We start from the raw sequence: 24583 nt of genomic DNA, 5'->3' as shown, positions 1-24583 counted from the left end.
CACCAGATCCGAGCCGCATCTGCGACCTGCACCACAGCTCACAGCAACGCCAGATCCCCAACCCACTGAGTGAGGCCAGAGATCGAACCCGCAACCACACGGTTCCTAGTTGGATTCGTTTCCACTGTGCCATGATGGGAACTTCATGTTTACTATTTTAAAAGAAGTCAACAAACTTTTATTTAAAACATTCTTGGTTCAGGTAAGTCATTATTAATATTTTGAATAATTCTAAAGTGATTATTCTTAAAAACTCACCTGAATCCCATACAACATTCAAAAAACACTGAATCCTAACTCGTTTGTTCATGTCATTTTTTATTCTACTTTATAAAGCAGAATATTCAGTTACAGCTAATTTTACTCTATGTATTCCAACATCTACATGTCTCTTTTTTGTACACAGAGGCACAGGACCTCGTAACATCTGCACTGATGAAAAGGGTTTTTGTTTTTGTTTTTTTGCTTTTAGGGCCGCATCAGTGGCATATGGAGGTTCCCAGGCTAGGGGTCGCCTCAGAGCTGTAGCTGCCGGCCTACACCACAGCCACAGCAATGCCAGATCCGAGCCCCATCTGCGACCTACACCGCAGCTCATGGCAACGCCAAATCCTTAATCCACTGAGCAAGGCCAGGGATCAAACCCTCGTCCTCACAGAGTTTGTTAACTACTGAGCCATGATGGGACCTCCATGAAAAGCTTTTCAAGAATATATCTGCTAACCATTTACTGACACTAGGTACTGATACAGGTAATGCTTAGATCTTTATTCCTGGTCTGGTGCTTATTCTATTCTAAGTACTAGGGAATATAAACCAAACTCCTAGAATTTTGAGTTTAGATGATAAAAGAGAATCTAGAATTTTGATATCCAAACCTAATGAAAACCTGTGAATTACTCTGGCAGGAGGAAGAGAAGACACAGAGGGGAAAGGTGTACAAGAACAAAGAGACTTATTTTTCCTGAAGCTGTGATTAGCCCCTGGCTGGTTGACACTGTCCGAGTCTGATCACCCTGAAGAGATGATAGCAGTTCTCTCAGTTTCATGAAGGGGTTGTTTCCAACAAAACCTAGTTCATGCAGAAAAAATATGGCAAGAAGCACTACCGGCAAAGTCATTTTATTTTTTATGAAGTTATTATTATTTTTTTAACCTGCAAAGCATGAAGTGTGGATTTTAAAAAGATAGACTCCAATGTGCAAATAAGAACTTAGAGAGATTACTATGGGCTCCAATTAACTTCCATATCTATTTTGTTGAGAGATAACTGTTGTACTCTCGAATAACTACCAATAGAACCCCTCCCCTTTTGTCTAAGGGTTTTTTGGTTTGGTTTATTAACTGCATGCCTCTTTACATTTGTATTACATGATTAAAAATGACAGAGTTGGAGTTTCCATCATGGCACAGTGGAAATGAATCCAACTGACTAGGAACCATGAGGTTTCAGGTTCGATCCCTGACCTTGCTCAGTGGGTTAAGGATCCGGTGTTGCCGTGAGCTGTGGTATAGGTCGCAGACTTGGCTGGGATCTGGCATTTGCTGTGGCTGTGGCTGTGACATAGGCTGGCAGCTATAGCTCCAATTGGACCCCAAGCCTGGGAACCTCCATATGCCGCGGATATAGCCCTAAAAAGACAGAAAGGCCAAAAAAAAGACAGAGTTGTGAATCTAAGTTGAGGGGTACACCTGTATTCAACTGTCCTGTAGATTGGAAAAATTTCAAAATACACATATAAACATGAGTTGGAGTTAGCTAAGTAATGGGAACTGGCTCCCCCAACCCCTGCCTCCCCACCCGTACCCCAGGCCTGGAGACATGCTAATCACCTGACTCAGAATAAAAGAGTTTTCTCCTCCTAGTATCTCCTCCCTGCCCATGCAAACTGCTAATTAGTAGTTAATCTTTTCTGGACTTAGACATTTAATATATGCCAAATATTAAACTTCCCATTTGTCCTTGAACCCATGAACCTTTACTGACCCCCTATGACTGCCAAAACCCCCAAAGTTCTGCCACACGCTGGATGGCTTCGACAAGCTGGCCTCTTCCCACCTTTCTGGTTTCATCTCCCTCTCCGTCGTTTCCTGGTCGTCACGTTCCAGTCCCATCAGCCTCCTTGCTGTTCCCAAGGCCTGCATCTACTTTGTTGAGTCCATACCCTTGTTCACATCGTTCTCCACACTCTAATGCTCTTCCTCCTCTGCTCTGTCACTAAAACCTCTCTTATCTGTCAAGGCTCTGATCAAAAGCCACGTCCTTTATGAAGAGCTCTGCTCCCTCTAGTCGGTATTACTGTCCTCTGGTATTTTCACAGCTCTTCTCTGGTACTTTCATTGTATTCTTTGCCAGCTACATCTTCCTCTCCTTCTCTAAATTTTTTAGATTCTTGAGGGCAGAAATTCTGTCTTATGTGTGAATCTGTCCTCTATATTGCCCAGCACAGGGCTTGCATATAGTACTCAATAAATATTTACATACTGAATGAAAATAATTATCACAGTCAACCAGAGTCTAGGCAGGGGCCATTACTACCTCTTTGTATACCAGAAGGGAGCACACAGACAACACTTGATTGACAGCGTGCTCTAAAACCCGCCCCCCCAAACCTAGAGATCTTTTGGCTTTTAACATTACACTAAACAAAATAATATAAAACAAACTTAGCTAAGTCAATTAGATCTATCAGGCAGGCTACCAGATGGAGAGATGCCACATATCACTGCTTTAGGGAGAGGATCCCAAAGCAGCATGTAACTCAGATTACCAGGGAAGGCAATAGCTTTTGAACATATTACATAAGTACTTTCTCTGAACTGTGTGATATGAAATGGTACTTGAACAGAAAGTTTCCATGGGTGAAGAGAGAAAAACCCCAGGAAACAATGGATTCTACCACTCTCCCTCCATGTAAACACTTTCTTACCAAATTGTACTTCAGAAAGAGAACAACCAAGCCAAAACTGTTTAAAACGCCAACAAAAGTAAAGTGATAGGCAATGTTTTAGAAGAAATACAAGTTTTGGTCAGATGGGTTTTAAAATCAGCTTGAATGCCTAATTTCCAAATAGTCTTGGAGATTAGGGAAGAAATGATATAGGCCACTCTAGCTACCTGATTTTCAACAAGGATTCTCCCTTTTTCTTCCTTGGCATTTTAAAAAATGTTGGCATTTCTTCTTCTCCCCCCCCCCCTTTTTTTTTGGTATTGTATGGAAGTCTAGAATAGCAAATGGACAAATTTTTCAGCCAGAACATCTGGTCAAATCTTGGCTCCACCACATATTACATACACGATTTTAGGTAATTATTTAAAATCTCCATGTCTTAGTTTCCATTTCTAAAAAACAGAGATAATAATAATAACGTCCTAATTAGAGTTGGGGTGAAGACTGTATATCATATATGTACAGCACTTAAGAAAGTCCTAGTATATAGCACCTCTATTAAATGTTATCTATCTTTGGGTTTACTGTTATGGCTCAGTGGCAATGAACCCGACTAGTATCCATGAGGATGTGGGTTCGAGCCCTGGCCTTGCTCAGTGGGTTAAGGATCCAGTGGTGCTGTGAGCTGTGGTGTAGGTCGCAGATGTGGCTCGGATCCCGAGTTGCTGTGGCTGTGGCGTAGGTTGGCAGCTGAAGCTCAGATTCGACCCCTAGCCTGAGAACTTTCATATGCCACATGTGTGTCCCTAAAAAGCAAAATAAATAAATAAATAAATAAATAAATAAATAAATGTTATCTATCTTTGGTAACCTTCAGTGTAGATATACGTGCTGCAGAATATGTGTGTGTGTGTACATATATATATGGTATATGACTGTACCTGCAGCATATGGAAGTTCTCAGGCTAGGGATCAAATTGGAGCTGCAGCTGCCAGCTATGCCATAGCCACAGCAACACAGGATCTGAGCTGCATCTGCAACCTACACCGCAGCTTGAGGTAATGCCAGATCCTTAATCCACTGAGCAAGGCCAGGGATTGAACCTGCATCCTCACAGACACTATGTCGGGTTTTTATCCCACTGAGCCACAATGGGAACTCCCAAGCAATGGATTTTTCATTTGCAAAATATTGTATATGGACTAGCCCAATGCCCATAAATGGCAAATAACCAAGTAAACTATAATCTTTTTCTCTCTGTATAAAGATATAGTGAAGATGGCGTTGGTGGGTGAGAAGTGTCCATGCTGAGGTTTCAGATCTCAAGGTCCTTGAAATGATATGCAAAATGACAGTATTAGGTATGAATGTGTATTTTTCTGGGGAGGGAAACCATGGCTTTCAACAGTCTAGCCAAGGTGACATCTAAGATCATGGATCAAGAATCACTGCTCATGCATCCCATTTTAAAAGGTAAGGCCACATTACATAGAAGCGTGTGGAGAGCAAGCTTGAATACTTTTCTTTGTTGAATGTCATTCCCAAATACGCTCTTTTTCTGTGTGCTGACTGCCTCAATATCCTTATATTACAAGGTAGTGTAAATGCCCTTTGCAGTAAAATCACTGGGACAGCTACATCAATTAGAACGTTGTTAAGCTTCCCTCCTTAGTGCTATTTTTGACCTATAGTTCCCATTTCAGATCCCCTTCAGTGTAGGAGAACAGACACATGTTCTCATATGAGATGAATATGGACTGGCAAATGAGTATTTTGTTTCTATGAACAATAGAAACACAGAGCCTTATAAATGCCTTTTTCCACCTGGTCCCAAGGGCACTGAGCCTGGACTATCTCCACACTTAACTGCTAAGAATTCCAGAAAAACAATTCTTGAGGTGGTCAAGTCACACAGACTTTTAGAGCAAGTGCAAATAAATACAAAATAAGACTTTAATTCTGTTCTAATACAGAGAAGCAATTTTCCTTTGTCACTGATTAATTATCCTTCTGTCTTCTTTGGACGGATGGGAAATCACTTCACTTTGATTCTTTAGTAATGTTATTTTCTTCTGCCAATGAATTTCAAGTAATTCTTATCCCAGTTACAGTATAAAAAAGTAACCAAAATAACTGTTGTTTAAGTGCTAGTTGCACTCAACACAGTCTGAAACAGGACAATAAGAAAGCAGCCTACAGTGCCCCATCCATACTTGTACCTGTGAAGCGGTCAGGCTGGGAGAGGATGCAGCCGGGGTGTGGTGGTGGTGGAACTGCTGTTGCTGCTGTAGCTGCTGTAGTGGTTGCTGCTGTGCTGTTTGTAGCTTGTTTTCAGATTGTGGCAATGGCTGTATTTGGAACTTGTCTGGTTGTTCTTGCTTTACTATCAGGTTCTTCCGTAGCTGTTCAACTACTCTTTTCTACCAAATAAGGACAAAACAGAATAAAATCTATCAGAATATTGGTCTATCAGCTGTGTAGAAAGAGGAGGCACTCCTGTGCCTCTGACATCTCTTCTGTAATGAGCTTAGTCCAAAACTTCTTACCTTTAAAATTTATAGATGAGACAACCGAGGAGAAACCCACTGGCATAAGAAATGTTTTATATATAAAGGGAAACCGAGGCTCACAGATGAGAAGAAAAACTAATGGAGCTCACACAGCAGAGGTGGGACTCCCTCTTACTAGTGGAGTGTGCCGGGTGGGAGGGACAGTACAGCCAAGCGGAGCAGTAAAGGCATGACTGTGGAGACATACTTCCTCAATTCAAATTTTAGTTCTGTTCCGTATCAGCTACATGATCTTGATCAAGTCACTTATCCTACCTGTGCCTCAATTTCCTGTTCTGTAAAGTGAGGTAATTAATAACATCCTTGGGCTTCTTAGGAGTACCAAACTGCCTCCGGGAAAGGACTTGGAACCATGATTGGCATATTGTTGGTCTTTTTTTTTTCCTTTGCATCCGATTACGTAGATACCACTCATACTAATTTTTGTTAATCAAATAGATACCATGTCTCTATCCCAGTTTCAACCATTAAACAGACTTTTAAACAAGGAAATTGTAATCCCACCACTATGCAATATACACAACAAACATTCTAAATTACTGAAACATGTAACTCATGAGCAGACTGCTTTTCTGGGAAAGGATCTGGAGAGACACATAAATTTGTTTAGGCAGAGTAGGGTTTTAGCTACATGGGATGAATGAATATTTTAACTTAAGATTAAAAAAAACCCTTCAGTCCTTGTTCAAATCCAAGAAAACGGTATGTTTAGAAACCTTCATTGCTATAATAATACACCTCAACAAAAGGTAAGCTCCATCAGGGTATGGACCTATTTTGCTCACAACTAAATTCTGCACCTAGAACTGTGCAGCTAAGAAAATGTCCTCGTTCTCTTCACTTGATGTGTAAACTGATGGAACCAAAGAAAGGCAAACGGCTCAGAGAAAACATAATAACCATTTGCGGCCAGACCTGGGTTCTGATTCTCCTGCCCTAATGGCTGCAAGAAAGTATAAGCAGCACTCTTCTACATTTTCAAGTGAGTTCGCCTGCTAAGGTTTGTTATTTCCGACAAAATACATTGCTATTTTCTTCTCTCTCTCTCTTTTTTTTTTTTTTTTTTTTTTTTTTTTTTTGCTATTTTAGGGCTGCACCTGTGGCATATGGAGGTTCCCAGGCTAGGGGTTGAATCAGAGCTGTAGCCACCAGCCTACATCACAGCCACAGCCATAGCAACGTTGGATCCGAGCCACGTCTGTGACCTACAGCACAGCTCACAGCAACACCGGATCCTTAACCCAATAAGTGAGGCCAGGGATAGAATCCACAACCTTACGGATCCTAGTCGAGTTCGTTAACCACTGAGCCATGAAGGGAACTCCCTACGTCGCTATTTTTGTAATACAGATTTTAAACAGAGAAGTAAATGCAGACCTTTAAATAAAGGGTCAAATGAATCCATGAGGGGCAAGTTGATTCTTGCTTATGATTCTAACTAACTTCGTTACGCATACTCTCTAAAGAACCCAAACCTGGAGTTCCCGTCGTGGCGCAGTGGTTAACGAATCCGACTAGGAACCATGAGGTTGCAGGTTTGGTCCCTGCCCTTGCTCAGTGGGTTAAGGATCCGGCGTTGCCGTGAGCTGTGGTGTAGGTTGCAGACGTGGCTCGGATCCCATGTTGCTGTGGCTCTGGCGTAGGCCGGTGGCTACAGCTCTGATTAGACCCCTAGCCTGGGAACCTCCATATGCCGCGGGAGCAGCCCAAGAAATAGCAAAAAGACAAAAATAAATAAATAAATAAAGAACCCAAACCTGCACGTTACTTGTTTAAAATATTTGAACATTAAGATATTTACAAAACGGATTTTTAAAAATTTTAAATCAATATAAAATACATTTCTGAGAAAATTTTTAATATTTTTTATTACCGGTTCTTTTTAGGTAATAAAAATATTATACAAAGGCCAATTTGGCAGTGGGGGGGAGTCTGCTATACTTTATACTCTGCTAGCACTGCCTCTTTGAGCAGTTAAATACTAAAAAGAAAAAAGGCAGCGTCCAAAGTCTTTCCAGAAACCATCTGCAAATTAATAAAAATATCAAATTCTTATAAAATTAACTTTTCAAATCTTCAAAATCCTATTTCCCAAGAATAAAAGGCAGAGTAATTGAATGGATACACTTTAGGAGAAGGAGAAGTAAAAGCAGTGGTGCTGTGGATAATTCTGAGTATCACATATGTAGACTGTATTGCTTGGTGACTGCCAGAACATTTAGATATTTAACAACTAAATAAGCATCTAGAGTTGTTTTCAGTCCCCCTCCGCAATATATTAATCAGCATTAATCAAACATTAACAAACTAGCTAAAGAGTAGGTAGAATCAGCAAAGAGACTGAGCCCCTTTACCAGAACGAAAACAAAACCCCCAGCTCAAATCAGGGGGAGGAGAGAAACCTAGAGGAAATAATACAAACACAAATGTGACACCTGCCAAAAAATAAACTTTGAATAAAAACAGCACAGGAAACTAAATAATTACTACACCAGGCACAAAAGGAAAGGGTGTGTTTCTCCTCTACAGCCATCCTAAGGAAATGCAGTGAGTTCTCCTACTTACTGCCTAACCCAGTGAAAAGAAGCTGAGAACCCACTCTCAGTGTTTTGTACAACAGAAGGGAACAGTAGGGGAAAGAACTAGACAGGGTCGCAGGCTAGAGAACTCTGCAGCCAGACGGCTAGTGCAAGGTGACGACCAATCAGAACCAGAATCAGGAAAGGGGGAGCCAGTGAGTCACACTGCAGTCACAACTGTTCTTCCCCCAGGGCCTGAAACAAAGGGGGGAAGGGAGATGGGATCAAAATACTTGCAAACTTACATTAGTCCTTGAGAAGAGGGAAAAAAAAAAAGAAAAAGAGAGCTGTGCAGATTGGGTACGGGTCAGATCACAGGAGCTGGGTAATGTTTTCTTTGAAAGAAGGCACTGGCCTATTTCAGAGAGCAGCTCAGAAATGCGTTGCCCCAGCAGTCCTTGCTGTGTTCACCAGATTAGAATACCAAGCATAGAGTTCTGCATATCGATGAAATTCTTTTTAGGAAATCAAAGTCCAGGGGAAGTACTGATACTTTCTGCCAATTAAACATCTGTCCGCTGCATTTTGAAAACCAATAATCTGAAGTGAGGTGAGCTCTGCCGGGGAGGTGCTCCGCAGTATTGAGGCCCTGCATCCTCTTTGAAGGTACTGGCTAATAAAGGAGAGTTGCCCTGTGCAGAAGCTGGCTTTTCTAGATTGCACAATCCAGTCTTGTTCTGGTTCAGCCTTGCAACTCTGGCAAATACAACAGTCACATTCACTCTAGCAGAACCCGGATCTGGGTCAGTACCAGTTCTGGGTGGCAGTGAGAGAATACAGCTATAATATTCCACAAATCCTAGCTTGGGGTATCATGCTAATTTCCTGAGTAGCCCCTCATCACCACAGGAAGTGAGCCTGTACTTTTACTATCATGTGCTAAACAAAGAAATCATGACTTCTGCTGGTCATTGATGAAGGTTTATAGGCATAAACAATTTGATATTTTCTTTTTCTTTTTTTTTTTTTTGGTCTTTTTGCTATTTCTTGGGCCGCTCCCGCGGCATATGGAGGTTCCCAGGCTAGGGGTCGAATCGGAGCTGTAGCCACCGACCTACGCCAGAGCCACAGCAACGCGGGATCCGAGCCGCGTCTGCAACCTACACCACAGCTCACGGCAACACCGGATCCTTAACCCACTGAGCAAGGGCAGGGACCGAACCCGCAACCTCATGGTTCCTAGTCGGATTCATTAACCACTGCGCCACGACGGGAACTCCAATTTGATATTTTCAATGTTACTCGCATATAAAGGAGACCTTTAAACATGGCTAATTATCTTAGAACATTATCCTGAAGCTTTGAGAAAAGGCTAAGCTCACAAACTGGCCATGTGTCATTCACTAACAAGTTGATGAGGGCTAAAAAGAGGTGGGGGGAAGCAAAAGAAATGAAATAGGAAAAGCTGGAAAGAATGATGGCAGAAAAGAGGGAGGAGAAGTTAACAATTTATTATCTTCTCTCCTTAATACATTTGCTATAAACAATAGGCCAATGTGCCAGGCATCTTCCGGAACGGCTAGTCCCACCCCCTTCAACTCATCTGTCAAGAACCGCTCCATAAACCCAGCATGTGATTCCAGGCCTTCGAGTCCCCTGACATTCTCATCACTAAATTTCATCAGGGCTTGTTCACACAGGAGGGTTCACAGAGCCGCTGACGCTTGAAGTCACAGTTTCTGAGACAGGTAGTCACTGTGATCAATATTGTGACACTCAGCGATACTATCAATGTGTTCACACGACAGCCAGACACATCCCAAAGAAAAACACATAAGTTTATAGGTCCGATTCAACAGAAGATGGGGTTCATTCTCCTGCTAAAGTCAATCACTCCAAGTACCATGGCCCCGGTCAACACAGAAGGTAGATGGCAAGATGGAAGGACAGCCCCCACCCCCACCCAATCCCTCCAATGGAGCCACCGGTTTCTTTCCATCAAATCCTCACATGAATTGCAGACAACATCTCTCAAAAGCAACTCCAGGCACAAGGCCCTGCCCTTCACAACTGGATGCTGGTGCTTCAGGGTGCTGTTTGCCACACAGTCACTAAGCCTGCTTGTATTCCACTCGGCATTATCTGTTCTTATATCAATTATGAGAGGGCCACATCCACTCAGACATCTTCCTACATAGCACTGCCTTACAAATTCAGCCTTTCTTCCCCTATGATCAACCACACCATCTGAAAATGTTTCGCCTTCACACCACAAACTGATAGTCTTGTGACTTTTCACAAATCCACAAAGTCAAGAGCAAATCTTACCCATCTTCATACCTAAAATGCACTGACAAATCTTTCTAGCTCTTCAGACTTGCCAACTGCCCAAATGAAACCAAGGATATTAAACTTTTTTTGTGTGCAGAAAAACTAACATGGAGAAATTTACATTGTTAATGAAGTCAATCTACTCAAAGAGGAGGGGGAAAAAATTTCTACTGCCCAACTGAAAGTCAACCAACTGCACTTATAAGTAACACCGACATTCATCAACATTGAAGATGCAGGAAGAGACAGGGCAATAGTCTTCAGAATGCCACCACATAATTATCCTCCAAAGATGAGGGTCTATTACTTGCCTAACATTTGTGACAAAACTACAAATCCAGAGTAAGAGGTGTGTGCTGTTTAAAGGAAACAGAAAATCAGGAGTTCCCCATTGTGGCTCAGTGACTAAAGAAACCAACTAGTATTCATGAAGACTTAGGTTCAGTCCCTGGCCTCGTTCTGTGCATTAAGGATCTGGTGTTGCCATGAGCTGTGGTGTACGCTGCAGACGTGGCTCAGATCCTGCGTTGCTGTGGCGTAGGCCAGCAGCTGCAGCTTCGATTCGACCCCTAGCCTGGGACCCTCCATGTGCCATGGGTAAGGACCTAAAAAGATAATAATAATAATAACAACAATAACAATAATAATAATAAATAAATAAAGGAAAATTAAGTTATGATTCCACCATTTCATGAACAAAACCACAGGGAAAGGAAGCAATAAACTCAAAACAAGCTCCTTCTCAATGCAGTAAGTGAATTTCAATGGGAGGACAGGTACTCGTTATTAGAGGGAATATTCTAGGGAGACACAGGAGGAGGCATGTTAGCAGCAGCATCTCTAAAAATATACTTAGCTAAGAATAATTACGTTTCACTCATTTTGTAAGGCACTAAAGGTTTTCCCCCAGACTGATATTCAGTTTTGGGCTGGAATCAGACAAATAGCTTCTAACCTTTTAAAACTTTTTTTAAAAAGGTATATATTTTTGAAAAACACCACCTGTTTGACAGAGCAGTAGCTGAACCTCATCTTATACAGTGAGCTGTATATGTTGTCTACTAAAGAGGATTTGTTTGGTCTTAGAGTTGGAACGAAAGGTATTTTACAGTTCTGCAAGGTGTCGGGGAATTTGTACAGTGCAATTTAGATGAATTAACAAACAGCAGAAGTTGGAATTAGAGTTTTTTTCTGCTAAAGTTCAAATTTCTCTACATGGATGCTTAACAGATGGTGGAGAAGGCATATGTCACGATACTGATTAGACTTTGGCTTTTTTAATTAAAAAATATTCTTTGGGGTTAACTTTTCCCTCAAAATGCACATACACACTCTAATATTTACATCAATAGGTTTTACATCCCATCTCCACAGGAGATTAGACCTTTTACTCATATCCATGGGATTTATATTCCATTTTCATTGGGGATTAGACTCTATTTGGTAGCCTGATTGAAATGCAGTCTACTTTTTTCTTTTTCTTTTTTTTTGTCTTTTTGCTATTTCTTTGGGCCGCTTCCACGGCATATGGAGGTTCCCAGGCTAGGGGTCTAATCGGAGCTGTAGCCACCGGCCTACGCCAGAACCACAGCAACGCGGGATCCGAGCCGCGTCTGCAACCTACACCACAGCTCACGGCAACGCCGGATCCTTAACCCACTGAGCAAGGGCAGGGACCGAACCCGCAACCTCATGGTTCCTAGTCAGATTCGTTAACCACTGCGCCACGACGGGAACTCCCTACTTTTTTTATTTTGTTCATTCATGCTCTAACAGATAAACTCAAACCAACCTTCCTCCAAATCCTTATGCGTGACTATAAAAGACTCCTAAGACTGCTAGAGTCAAACTCTGTCTAAACCTAGGGACCCTTCTAAGGACATGGGGACTGCCTTTAATTTGCATCAAACGACCAAGTGCATAGCCCTTTACTCAAGAGAGATTCAGTCCTTGGAGAACTACAGTGCTTCAAAATGTAACAAACCCAGATGCAAGGGCAAAATAGTATCAACACAGACAGACTAAAAAGAGCACATGTGTGTTGGGAATGGTAGTTGCACTATATCTCTCCATAATGTAGGAAGCCAAAATCAGAACCCAGTTAGCTTGCGTTTAAGTTCTCTGTTTCTTCAAAGTCCTAAGCTCTACTGTTTGCTTCAAAAAAAAATGCTGAGGATCAAATGAATTAATGGTGGGGAGTGGGGAGTGCTTAGGAAACTGTTGAGGGCAACGTGAAAATCAGAGATGATAACAAATGAATAGCACACTTTTTCTAGTGCGAATTTTTAGCTCAGAGCAACAGTTAATTAAATGTGACTTTTATTTCCAATGTCAATTATCTTTTAGTCACTTTATTTTTAACATCAAGTCAAACATTTTGTTTGTTCAAGCTATGTTACTTTTTTAAAAAATGAGAATCACCAAAAAAAAAAAAAAAAAAAGTACAGGCTTAAGAAAGAAAATGCTACCTGTTGCCTTTTTATCTCAGAAACCAAGCACATTGGGGAATATTTCCCTGTGTAGAAATCTAGATACGGTTCTGATTTCTTACACCTCTATTGGCAGTTCAGGGCCATATTCTGAATGCATAAAATAGATGTCCAATTTAAATGTAGCCTGACCCAGCAAAGACCCTAGATACAGTAATGAGAACAGCAGAAAAAAACACAAGAACCATTTATAATCTGCACAATTTAGCAGCCTGCTAATATAAAAAAGTGCCTGTATCATTGTGTTTGTACCACAGTGAGATAGGACACAGAAGCTATTAATTTGTAAATTGAGCTCCAGTTCAGTAAAATGCATGGCCCTTCGTAACTATCTGTTACAGACCTGCGCACACCACCAGCTTGTCATTCATCATTCCAGGGCTCTACCCCACAACGTAAAAGGCAGCACTGCCTTGTTAATGTCAGAGCTGTCCCACACACTATAGAAATTCTCTCACTGCTCTGCCCTGAAGCCGCTATGGTTTTCCTCACAAAAGGAATATGATTGGAAATGGCTGCACAGTAGCTGTCCCTGACAAGTTGGATATGAAAATACAATTTAAGCACAATAATGGTCCTAAAATGGGGAGAGGGAACAGGCAGAACAAAACCAAACCCCTCTATTATTTTACGGAACACTGCTCAGATAAAACAGATTGTTTTGCCTACTCCAAGCTCTGGGTACAATTTGAGATAATGTAGGTAGCACTCTTTTCACAGAAACCTAAGACAGAAAGAGATTCTGGGAGAAGTAAATACAATAGATGATCCAACCAAATTCTACGCAGAATACATGCACTAAATCATGGATCAATCACTTCCAAAGGCAAGGATATCTTTTAACAATCCTCGACTCCGTGGTTTTTTCTTAAGAGAAAGAAACAGACAACAGTATTAGAACAATATACTGTGTCAGGTAGGATATATCAGGTAGAAAATATTTTTGACGTGATGTAATGTTTTCCTTACATTAAAAAAAAGTCTTACACATCATAAAACACTGATATTCTGAATGAAGCATTTTAACAAAATTACAACCTGAACAACACTCTTGATGCTTTCTTGAAAACAATTTTTATCATCTATTGTACTAGCATAAACACATAGATTAAAAGATTCCAAAGCCACTGAATGAATCTCTTTTTTTTTTTTCTCTTTTTTTGGCTGTACCTGCAGCATATGGAAGTTCCTGGACCAGGGATTGAATCCGAGCCAGAGCTGGGACCTACGCCACAGCTGCAGCAACGCCAGATCCTTGACTCACTGCACTCAGCTGGGGATTGAACTCATGCCTCCACAAAGACAAGCCGGATCATTAATCCACTGCGCCACAGCAGGAACTCCCTGAATGAGTATCTCTTAATTTAACACAGTGTTCACTATTTCAGTTGTTTAATACCAAGTATTTGCTACAATCACTTAAAGAAAAAAATGAACAGTGTTATAACTTTGCTTTCTGAAAAGATCCCACATAAAACAACAAAGAAGTACGCAATTCCATCACCTACGAAGGCTGCCAAGATGAGGGACAGTTAACTTCAAGGGACTGGATCTTCCAAGACACATGACAAAAGATGATTTGTACTACTTCGAATTTGGTCTGAGTTTTCTACACCCAAATAGAAGAAACCCGAACTCATCTCTCAGAATTTCAGAGCAGGTTTGATTTTACCTGCTAAAAAAGAGAAAGAGAAGAGTTCTCTTGTGGCACAGTGGGTTAAGGATCCAGCCTTCTCACTGCAGTGGCTTCAGTCACTGCTGTGGCATGGGTTTGATTTCTGGCCCAGGCACTTTCACATGCTGCGGCTTCAGCCAAAAAATAAAATAAAATGAAAACAAATAGGAATGCCTCAAACTTGGGGAAGACTTAACTCCTTCAAATAAAGATTTAACCCTTTTAAATCCTTGGGGGAGGGGGATTCAATAATTCAGGAAAAAAGCATGAACAAAGTATTTGGCTAAAATACTTAATTTTTATTAAATCTTAAGTGTGAAGAAAAATATTTTTCATGGGCTAGGAAAATTATTAAAAGCAATCTACAAAATCTCTAAACATTTAAGTCTACACACACACACACACACACACACACACACACACACTGCATGCACATACTCTTTTAGAGAAGATGGAATGGCCACAGTCAAAAAACTATTTGCTATTTTTATCTCCCTTTAATGTACTTTTTTTTTTTTTTAGCTTTTTAAGGCCAAACCCGCAGCATGTAGAAGTTCCCAGGCTAGGGGTCAAATAAGAGCTGTAGCTGCTGGCCTATACCACAGCCACTGCAACGCAGGATCCAACCCATGTCTGCAATCTCATGACAACACCAGATCCTTAACTCACTGAGCAACGCCAGGGATCGAACCCGTATCCTCATGGATACTAGTCGGATTCACAACCTGCAGAGCCACAATAGGAACTCCCTACATTTAATGCATTTTCTAGCAGTAAAGGTACACTCACTCTACTGTTCTCCAGTTTCCACACCCGATAAAATTACTAAGGTGCAGGGCGCAAAGAGAAGAGGACACTGTACAGAATACAAGATAGGTCTCTTGGTTTTGTTTTTTAAAAAGCAGACTTGATTTTTAAAAACTGTAGTCTGCTTTTTATTTTTAAAAAATTTTATTAAAGTGCAGTTATATACAGTATTATATGTTACAAGTGCACAATTTTTAAAGGCTATACTCCATTTTTAATTTTTATAAAATATTTGCTATATTCCTCATGTTGTACAATATAACATTATAGCTTATTTTATACCTAATAGTTCGTACCTCTTAATTCCCACCCCTATATTACTCCTCCCCTCTCCCCACTGGAAACAATGTCCACTGACAGATGAATGGATAGAGAAAATGTGGAATATATGCATAAACACACACACACAATGGAATATTGCTCTCAGCTATTAAAAAAATGAAATAATGCTATTTGCAGCAACATGGATGGACCCCGAGATTATCAATGAGATGAAGTCAGAAGGACAAAGACAAATACCATATGATATCACTTATATGTGGAATCTAAAATATGACAGAAATCAACATATTTATGAAACAAAAATAGACTCACAGATATAGAGAACAGACTTGTGGTTGCCAAGAGGGAGGAGGGTGGGGAAGGGATGGATTGGGAATTTGAGATTAGCAGAGGCAAACTACTATATACAGGATGGAGAAACAACAAGGCCTACTGTACAGCACAGGGAACTATATTCCATAACCTATGATAAACCATAATGGAAAAGGATATGAAAAAAATAGGGAGTTCCCATTGTGGATCAGTGGGTTAAGAACCTGACATAGCATTTGTGAGGATGCGGATTCGATCCCTGGCCTCACGCAGTAGGTTAAGAACTCAGCACTGCTGCAAGCTGTGGTGTAGGTTGCAGATGCAGCTACAGCTCCTATTCGACCCCTAGACTGGGAACTTTCATATGCCCCAAAGTGTGGCCATAAAAAGAAAAAAAAGGAGTGTGAGTGTGTGTGTGTGTGTGTGTGTGTGTGTGTGTGTGTATGTAACTGAATCGCTTTGCTGTACAGCAATTAATACAACATTGTAAATCAACTATACTTCAATAAAGTTAAAAAAAATTTCTTTTGCCTTTTCCAGAATGTCATATGTTGGAATCATACAGTAGGTGGGCTTTTCAAATTGGCTTCTTTCACTTAGTAATACACATTAGTTCTTTCATGTCTTGATAGCTCATTCTTTTTATCCCTGAATATATCACAGCAGATACAGTGATACTGACTTTTAGATACAGTCCAATGTGGCAGCTGGTGAGTTCTACAGTGATTACAGTAAAACAGCAATAATACCAAATAGGTAATACCTGCCAGGTAAAACACTAAAGCTCTGAGCATCTAAGTGGTTTGACCCAGGTCTCAAGTTAGGGGCAGAGTCAGACTCAACAGTTCTAGTTCCTGATGTCTAATTTCTTACCTTTCCCCTCCCCTTCTTATTTTGCTTGGTAAGGACTTGAAGCCCTCACATCTATGTACTATTTAATACAGCAAGTCACAAAAGCACCTAGCCAAAAAAAACCTGTGAAAACATCTATATCCTCCATCCCATTCTGCGTTTAGGAAAAATAAGTAAAGAGGCAGTACAATGCAGCAGAAATAACAAAAAAGGTCAAGAAATTGGGGTTCTTATCCCACATCTGTCACTAAGCTAGGTTTGTCACTTTGGGTAAGTAATCTACCTGGTCTTGGTCTCAGCTTCTTGACTCGGTCTTCAACATTTTCTTGTTTAAAATTCTGTGAATGTCTAAATGGCAAGAATACAATCTCTTGATCTTCACTTTCCATCTCTATCAGTGTGGTTCACAGAAAACTAATAACACTCACAGTGACGATCTTCACACACTGCAAAGATGCTAAATCATTAAAGAAGAGTTTCATTCAGAGATTAAAAATTCACAAGAACGGGGTCAGGCAGGTAACACACATGAATGAAGCAGGCCAGTTATGAGATAACAGGGGGCAATGCAGACGGAAGTCAACTGGAGAGGGAATGCCTTGTCTAAAGGCACTAACGTTAAGATTCGCTTTTAACGTTATTGAAATATCTTTGCTACTTAGATTAAATCCATGGGACACCAGTGTTCAACCTCCAGACAGTACTTAACCTTCATGAAACTATAGTTAACCAGGAGAGGAGTCAGTCCTTATTTAGGACATTTTCAATAATAAAAGGTGATTCAAAAGAATTTCAGATAACCAGAAAATCCAAATGGCTGGAATGTGACTTTAGTGGGAGGCAGCACAGACGTGAAAGTGCTGAGTGATCAGCGGGTACTGAGAGTATGGTAAGGGAAAATGTAACAGAGACAGTCAACAATACACAAAATATGAAAGAGCAAACACTTCAGTAACAATACATTCTGTAGTTGTTCCAATTTTATCCAAATAGTTTAAAGTACCTTATGGACAATTTAATCTTCTCCCCATCATGTAACACCGCCTTAAGAATGAAGTGAAATCAGTTTTTCTACCACTGAACCATAGCTATCTCTAGGGCTGGATCGAGTAGCTGTTTAAATAGCCATGTTGGGAGTTCCCGTTGTGGCTTAGTGGTTAATGAATCTGACTAGCATCCATGGGACACAGGTTTGATCCCTGGCCTCACTCAATGGGTTAAGGATCTCGCGTTGCCATGAGCTGTGGTGCAGGTGGCAGATGCGGCTCAGATCTGGCATTGCTGTGGCTGTGGTGTAGGCCTGCAGCTGTAGCTCTGGTTCAACCCCTAGCCTGGGAACCTCCATATGCTGTGGGTGTGGCCCTAAAAAGACAAAATAATAATAATAATAGTCACATTGTAAAGGTCAGAAAAATGAAAACTACCTTGTTGAAGCTGTTCAGGGAACTACCGTAATAAGCAAAGGATAATCATCAGATTGGGAACACAGCAGAGCACTAGGAACATCTTCTACTCTTAACTGGTTCTTGATCCGAGTACTGCAATCTTAAAAATTATTTAATTTATACGATTAAGAAAAAAGGAATTTATGCTATAAACATTTGGGTTAATAATTTTCAAGCATCCTACTTTCTGAGTGAACTCTAAATGAAAAAAATGAACAATCATTTTCCACAAATATATCCTTAATGGTGTATTTTTTATGCTTACATAATCATGTGTTTATACCGAATTTTATTTATTTATTATTTATTTTTAATACTTAATGCAGCTTATTACATTTATAGGTGTACCACAATCATCATTTACAGCATTTTATACTTGTAACTTTTCACACCCTCTCATCAAATAAGATTGTCACAACTGTGTGGGGGTGAATTAGGTAACTGTCTTTGATTCAGACAGGGAAACTGAGGTGACTGATGACCCACCAAAAGGTACACAGTTACTTCACAGTAAAAAGGGCGCTAGAGTATGGACTCCTCTCCTCTGGAAAACTGGTCTGAATGAAACTCTGTTCACCGAATAAAGAGCTGGAACTCATTTGTCTGAGGCAGTACTTCTGGGGCTGACAGGAGCTTGGGTGGCGTCCAAGTGGACTGACTAAATGTGGAGTGTTCTGGCGTGGGGAGCTGGGCCAGGGAGCGCGAGGTCTTTTGCCGGACATCAGTCTCTAGATAGAGTAACCGCCAGGAAACAGACAGGCTGTGGGAAGCCGAGGAGGAATAACCTGCACCAGCGGCAGGGGCCAAGCAGGAGAGGAGCTGGAGGATGCGGTCAAGGTGGGAAATGGGACAGCCAGGGGTGAGGTGTGGATGGCTCAAGTGATGGGTCTTGAGCAAATGCCACTGATAGTGACCATCGTAAGGCAAATTCCCTATAAGCTCTGAGCACTCCAAGGGCTGGGAATGTTCTTAAAGAGACTGTGCAGTGCTGGATAACTTGCTCCAAAATGCCAGAGAGACAGCACTTGTGTCATCAACGGTATTTTCTCTGGCAGCAGAGTAGGCCTACATGCTGGAGCCAACCCAACAAGAATGATATGCTTCCTCATTGACGGAGTATGACGGACAATTCTAAGATTCTGTTGCTAACCCTCCACTTCAAGCCAAAAACTTCAATTCTGGAACAATGGCTTCAATTTAACAAATGTAATGGATGCTGGCAACATTTAGACTGGCAAAAATGTTGGGTTCTACTGGCTATTTAAGGGAGTAAATCACAGCAAACTTTATATACTAGCCACCAATATGAAGCTGGATTTAAAATTTTTATTCACTAACAGATTTATTCTACTGTCGTAAAAACTATACAGCTATTTTGCTTTTAAAATAGAGCACAGATGATCCAACCCATAGGCAAAGGGGCTGGGGAAGCAACATTATAAAGCACACAGAGAGGTTTTAAAATCAGCTTCCCCGCTTTCAGAGCCAATACTAGGAATCCTGCCGACCCTCCCCCACCTGCCACACAAGACCAAGGCTCAGTCAATAAGACTGCTGTGCAAGTGACAGAGCCATCACTTCTGCTTAGTCTCCACAGGCCTAATGTACGTGATGCTGAATTTACTCATCTCAGTAGGCAGCACAGCCTCACCAGGCGTGGTGATGTTTCAGACTTGGTAAGAACAAGATGTCAGGGGGTTTGTTATTGCTGCATCATTCTGCAACACCTTATTTCAACTCTGAGCTGAGCTGGCAAAAGTACTCAATCAACCCGGTGCCATGATCCAGCTCCACTTATCCTTCAGATGTTCCCATAGCAGGACAAATTTGCAACATTTACAGGCAACGTGACACAGTAGTAATAGAGATTTGTCTAGTCATCATGCCCTGTGAATGCCTCCTTGGTCCTTCTCCGTCCTTGCACCTCTCAGTTGCAATTTTCCTTACTACATATTTCCTGTGGTACCTTAGGATCTAACTCCATCTTGAGCCCTCAGATGTGTGTCATAATCTCTCTACAGACATCCCAACATAGGGCTTCCTGCTTACAACCTACTCTGCTTAGATGCTGAGAATGAGAAGAGACAGTTGTTTCCATTCCGTTTAAAAGAACCCAGCTGATTTAAGGATGGCTGGGAGGGCAAGTGTGATAGACCTGCTTGGAGAAAGCAGGGATATGTGTTGTCTGATGGATACAGTGAAATGGACCTGCTTGTGTGCAGGCTGTCAGCCTTGCCACTAATCAGAGGGGAGAAAGCATCTATAGGAAAAGAAAATGGGACAAATTGAGTGGAAAAGAAGAAGTGACACAAAAGTACAATGTTTAACAAGCAGCTTTTCTTAGCGGTTGAAGGTGCTCCTTTCCTACCTGAGACTCCTTATAACAGGAAGGAATCATTCCTACACAGGGGTGCATACCTATACTTCACAGGGTGTTTGTTTGTGTGACAGTTATACTGTCATAATTTTAGATGGTTAAACCTCTGCTCCAGGGTTTATAAAAGATCAGAGCACTTGTCACTCTTGGTGCAGGTAGAGTGAGATAGAGTGGCTGAGCAGTTCATTTTTCTTTATAATTACACTCCATTAACCTTCCACATGAGAGCTCCCCTGTGCTTTCATACCAGCAGCACCAACTGGCTGCATTTGATAAGGCTCTACAGAGTCTGCAAGACCAGCACATGCAACAAAAGGAAGACTTTAATACTGCAGACTTAAGCAGAAGCTGAATGCAGTTCTGCAGCCCCTCTACTTACTGGCACACATTTTCAGCTCAATTATACATGTGTAGACAAAAACAAACCTAAAACGTAAAGCTTGGAAACCAGCAAACAGATGATGGGAGCTTATTCAAACCAAAAGTGATTCAAAGTCTTCAGATAATTTTTACAATACAAAACACCCAAATTTATAACTATTTTTCTAACCTTTGATAATGTGGCATCCTATAAAAAATGTACTCAATATACTGAAGCTTACGGGATGACACAATTACACATTGGTGTCTACAAGCTGCATGCTGTGAAAGTAATTTACTCAAGTGTTTCTCCTTACATATCTCTCAGTAATAATAATAATAAAAAAAAATTGGTTAAGAACTAGCCCTAAGAGTCCATCTCTATCCTTCCTGACAGTGGCCATATAAGTGACTTCCCTTTTCCCTTGTTTGAGACACAGAGAGACCTATCCCATTAATAATACATTCTCCCCCGATTTTTAATGCAGTGCCTGGAACACTAATTTCCATATGTAAAAAGGTAGATTAGTACTTTTCCAACCCTCAGCAAAGACCAGGTGTTACATGCTTGAGCAGATAAAATGAAAACCAGTTTAAGTAGGTGCTGGCACAATTAATCTTGAGTAAGTTCCCAATTACTGAGGAAATAAAAGGTAGCCAAATTTATACCTCTGCCCTCACCAATAGCATCGCAGCCCTCACAACATCTCAGAATAAGATTTCCACCGTGGTAGCTTGTGTTTCTGGATACATCCCTAACTACAGTGACCCAAGAAGGTCAACAGGTGCCCTGACAATGCTACTCAGTACTAACTAGATTTCTTCGGCAAACGTGTGCACTGAGGATGTTAGCCTTCATAAGTGCAATCTGATGATCAGAAAATTAAGCCACAGGAACTCAAAGGTACAGTATTTTCTTCATCAAATGTTATATTTAAAATATTTTCCTTGGAGTTCCTGTCATGGCTCAGTGGTAACAAACCCGACTAGTATCCATGAGGATGTGGGTTCGGCCCCTGGCCTCACTCAAATGGGTTAAGGATCTGGCACTGCCATGAGCTGTAGTGTGTGATGTTGAAGATTTTACCCCAGGAGTTCCCATAGCCCTTAGCCTGTGAACTTCCATATGCCACAGGTTCGGCCCTAAAAAGCAAAAACAAAACAAAACAAAAAAAACAAACCAAAAACTGCCCCCCAAACCCACAATTTTCCTAGAGATACAAACTACAGCAAAACCCTGTTTTTGAAAATTAGTGAGATACCTAGTACTTCTGAAAGCATCTGGCAGAGAAATGATTGTTTGCATTTACATTTTGAAGACAGATGATTAGATGTGGGAATTCCACTACACCCCCCCTTTTTTCTTTTTTAGGGGCCGCACCCACAGCACATGTAACTGGAGCTGCCAGCCACAGCCACAGCCACGCCGCGTCTGCGACCTACGCCACAGCTCACAGCAACACCAGATCCTTAACCCACTGAGAGAGGCCAGGGATAGAACCCGCAACCTCATGGTTCCTAGTAGGATCCGTTTCCACTGCGCCACGACAGAACTCCCACTCTTCTTTTCTATGCTTTACACATGAAACTGAAGGATTTTTTCCATTAATATTTTTCTTGTGCTTAATACCATTACAACCTTCCTGTATATTTGTATACTTGCCACCATGGTGTCTGTTTGAAAAAATGCTTTTCTTAACCCAAATATCAGATATGTGCCTGTAACTAAATACTTCATGATTCTTTTTTTTTTTTCCTCCCTGTTTAGGGCATATGGAAGTTCCCAGGCTAGGGGTCGAACTGGAGCTGCAGCTGCCAGCCTATGCCACAGCCATAGCAACATGGCTTCGAGCTGCATGGGTGACCTATGTATGCCACAGCTTGCGGGAACACCAGATCTTTAACCCAGTGAGTGAGGCTGGGGATCGAACCTGAATCCTCATGGTCACCATGTTTGGGTCTTAACCCACTGGGCCACAACCAGTTCATAATTCTTTAAAACCCAGTATCAAAATCATAATTTTAAGATTTTCTTGCTACATGTTATATACTAAAGCATTCAACACAACAATATTGAATGACCACATGCCTAAGAATAAAGCCAGCCCATGCCTAAATGCTGGGTTTTCAATGTCCAGATCCAATGACAGTCAGATTTGTCTTTTGCCTAATGATGCATATTTTTCATTTTCTAATGAGTAGAATTTCTTTCACTGAGTACTTATTTTTCAGTTTTAAGAGTGGCAGACAAAATTCCACTCCCTATAATCATGTTAAAAGTCAGGCAAAAGCCAATCTACCTGCTCAAGAACTGTCGCTCTGACACATTGTTTGGCCATCTGTTTATGTGTGCTGCTTGTCTCACGGTGCAAATCAACCTGCTGCTGACTAGATCTGCTTCATGCTGCAAATTCATTCTGCAGTTTGAACCTCCCTCACCAGCAATAGGTCCTCTTATCGGAATCTAAAACTACCACTTCAATCAACTTGAGTCAAACCTTATTCTACTGCTCTTGTACAAAAAAATGATACATCACAGGCCCACATGCAAACAGGTCATCTCTGAACACTGGGCTTGTGAGGAAGGTGGCAGCACAGTTCTGCTCCTATCAAAACATTTTAGTACCATCAGCAGCAATCAGTCTGCTACCCAGAAATATACATGTACTACTGTGGAGAGAGGCTAAAAAGATTACTGAATCCCAGAGGACAAGAGCATGAACTACAAATACAAACCATTCTGTTCTTCTTTGTTTTAAAAATTGGCAACTTACTCAGAGATGGGTTTCTATCTGTGCGATTAGCACACAAATTTACAACAGCATTAGAAAAGGTTCTCAGAACATCTCCTGAATCATTTGTAACTATTAATTTGCTTGCTGTTTTGCATGCACTTTGCTAACTACTCTTTCATCTTAGATTTAAAAGGATGTTAGGGCCATCAAGAGGGTGGTGGGCAGAATAAGGTTTGAAAATAATATTTATTGAATGTACCTATAGAGTATGTAGTGTGGTAGTAGAGTCTGTGGTATAATATTAAAACGTTTATGTCTGTTAGTATTTGTTGTAGGTATCCGAGTGCTCCTATATTAGGGGCATATATACTGATGATTGTAATATCCTCTTCTTGAACGGATCCTTTAACCATTAGTGTCCTTCTTTGTCTTTCTTTATGGCCTTTGTTTTAAAGTCTATTCTGTCTGATATGAGTATTGCAACTCCTGCTTTCCGGTCTTGTCCATTGGCATGAAATATCTTTTCCCATCCCCTCACTTTCAATCCATATGTGTCCTTTGCTCTAAGGTGAGTTTCCTGCATACAGCAGATTAGAATATACAAGCACCTTATACAACTCAACAGCAAAACAGCCAACAACCCAATTGAAAAATGGGCAAAATACTTGAATAAACATTTCTCCAAGGAAGATGTACAGATGGCCAACAAGCACATGAAAAAAATGCTCAACATTACTGATTATTAGAGAAATGCAAATCAAAACTACCATGAGATACCACCTCACACCAGGCAGAGTGGCCATCATTAATAAGTCCACAAGTAACAAATGCTGGAGGGGGTGTGGAGAAAAGGGAACACTCCTGCACTGTTGGTGGGACTATAGGCTGGTACAACCACTATGGAGAACAGTATAGAGGTACCTAGAAATCTATACAT

At 41.0% G+C, this 24583-nt stretch overlaps 1 protein-coding gene across 10 annotated transcripts in view; it reads right to left on the bottom strand.

Moving 5' to 3' along the window:
* The window catches only part of PHF21A (PHD finger protein 21A), a 201361-nt gene that overhangs the window by 47837 nt on the left and 128941 nt on the right, over positions 1 to 24583 (bottom strand). For all 10 annotated transcript variants that reach the window (XM_047775905.1, XM_047775901.1, XM_047775896.1 and 7 more), the window contains one exon: positions 5112 to 5312. In XM_047775905.1, coding sequence (XP_047631861.1) covers positions 5112 to 5312 — 201 coding nt within the window. The remainder of the gene's footprint in view (positions 1 to 5111; positions 5313 to 24583) is intronic.

The sequence above is a fragment of the Phacochoerus africanus genome, chromosome 4, assembly GCF_016906955.1.
Source record: "Phacochoerus africanus isolate WHEZ1 chromosome 4, ROS_Pafr_v1, whole genome shotgun sequence".
In the NCBI taxonomy this organism is placed as follows: Eukaryota; Metazoa; Chordata; class Mammalia; order Artiodactyla; family Suidae; genus Phacochoerus; species Phacochoerus africanus.
Note: the sequence above shows the minus strand (reverse complement) of the source record. Positions and strands in the feature narration are given on the sequence as shown.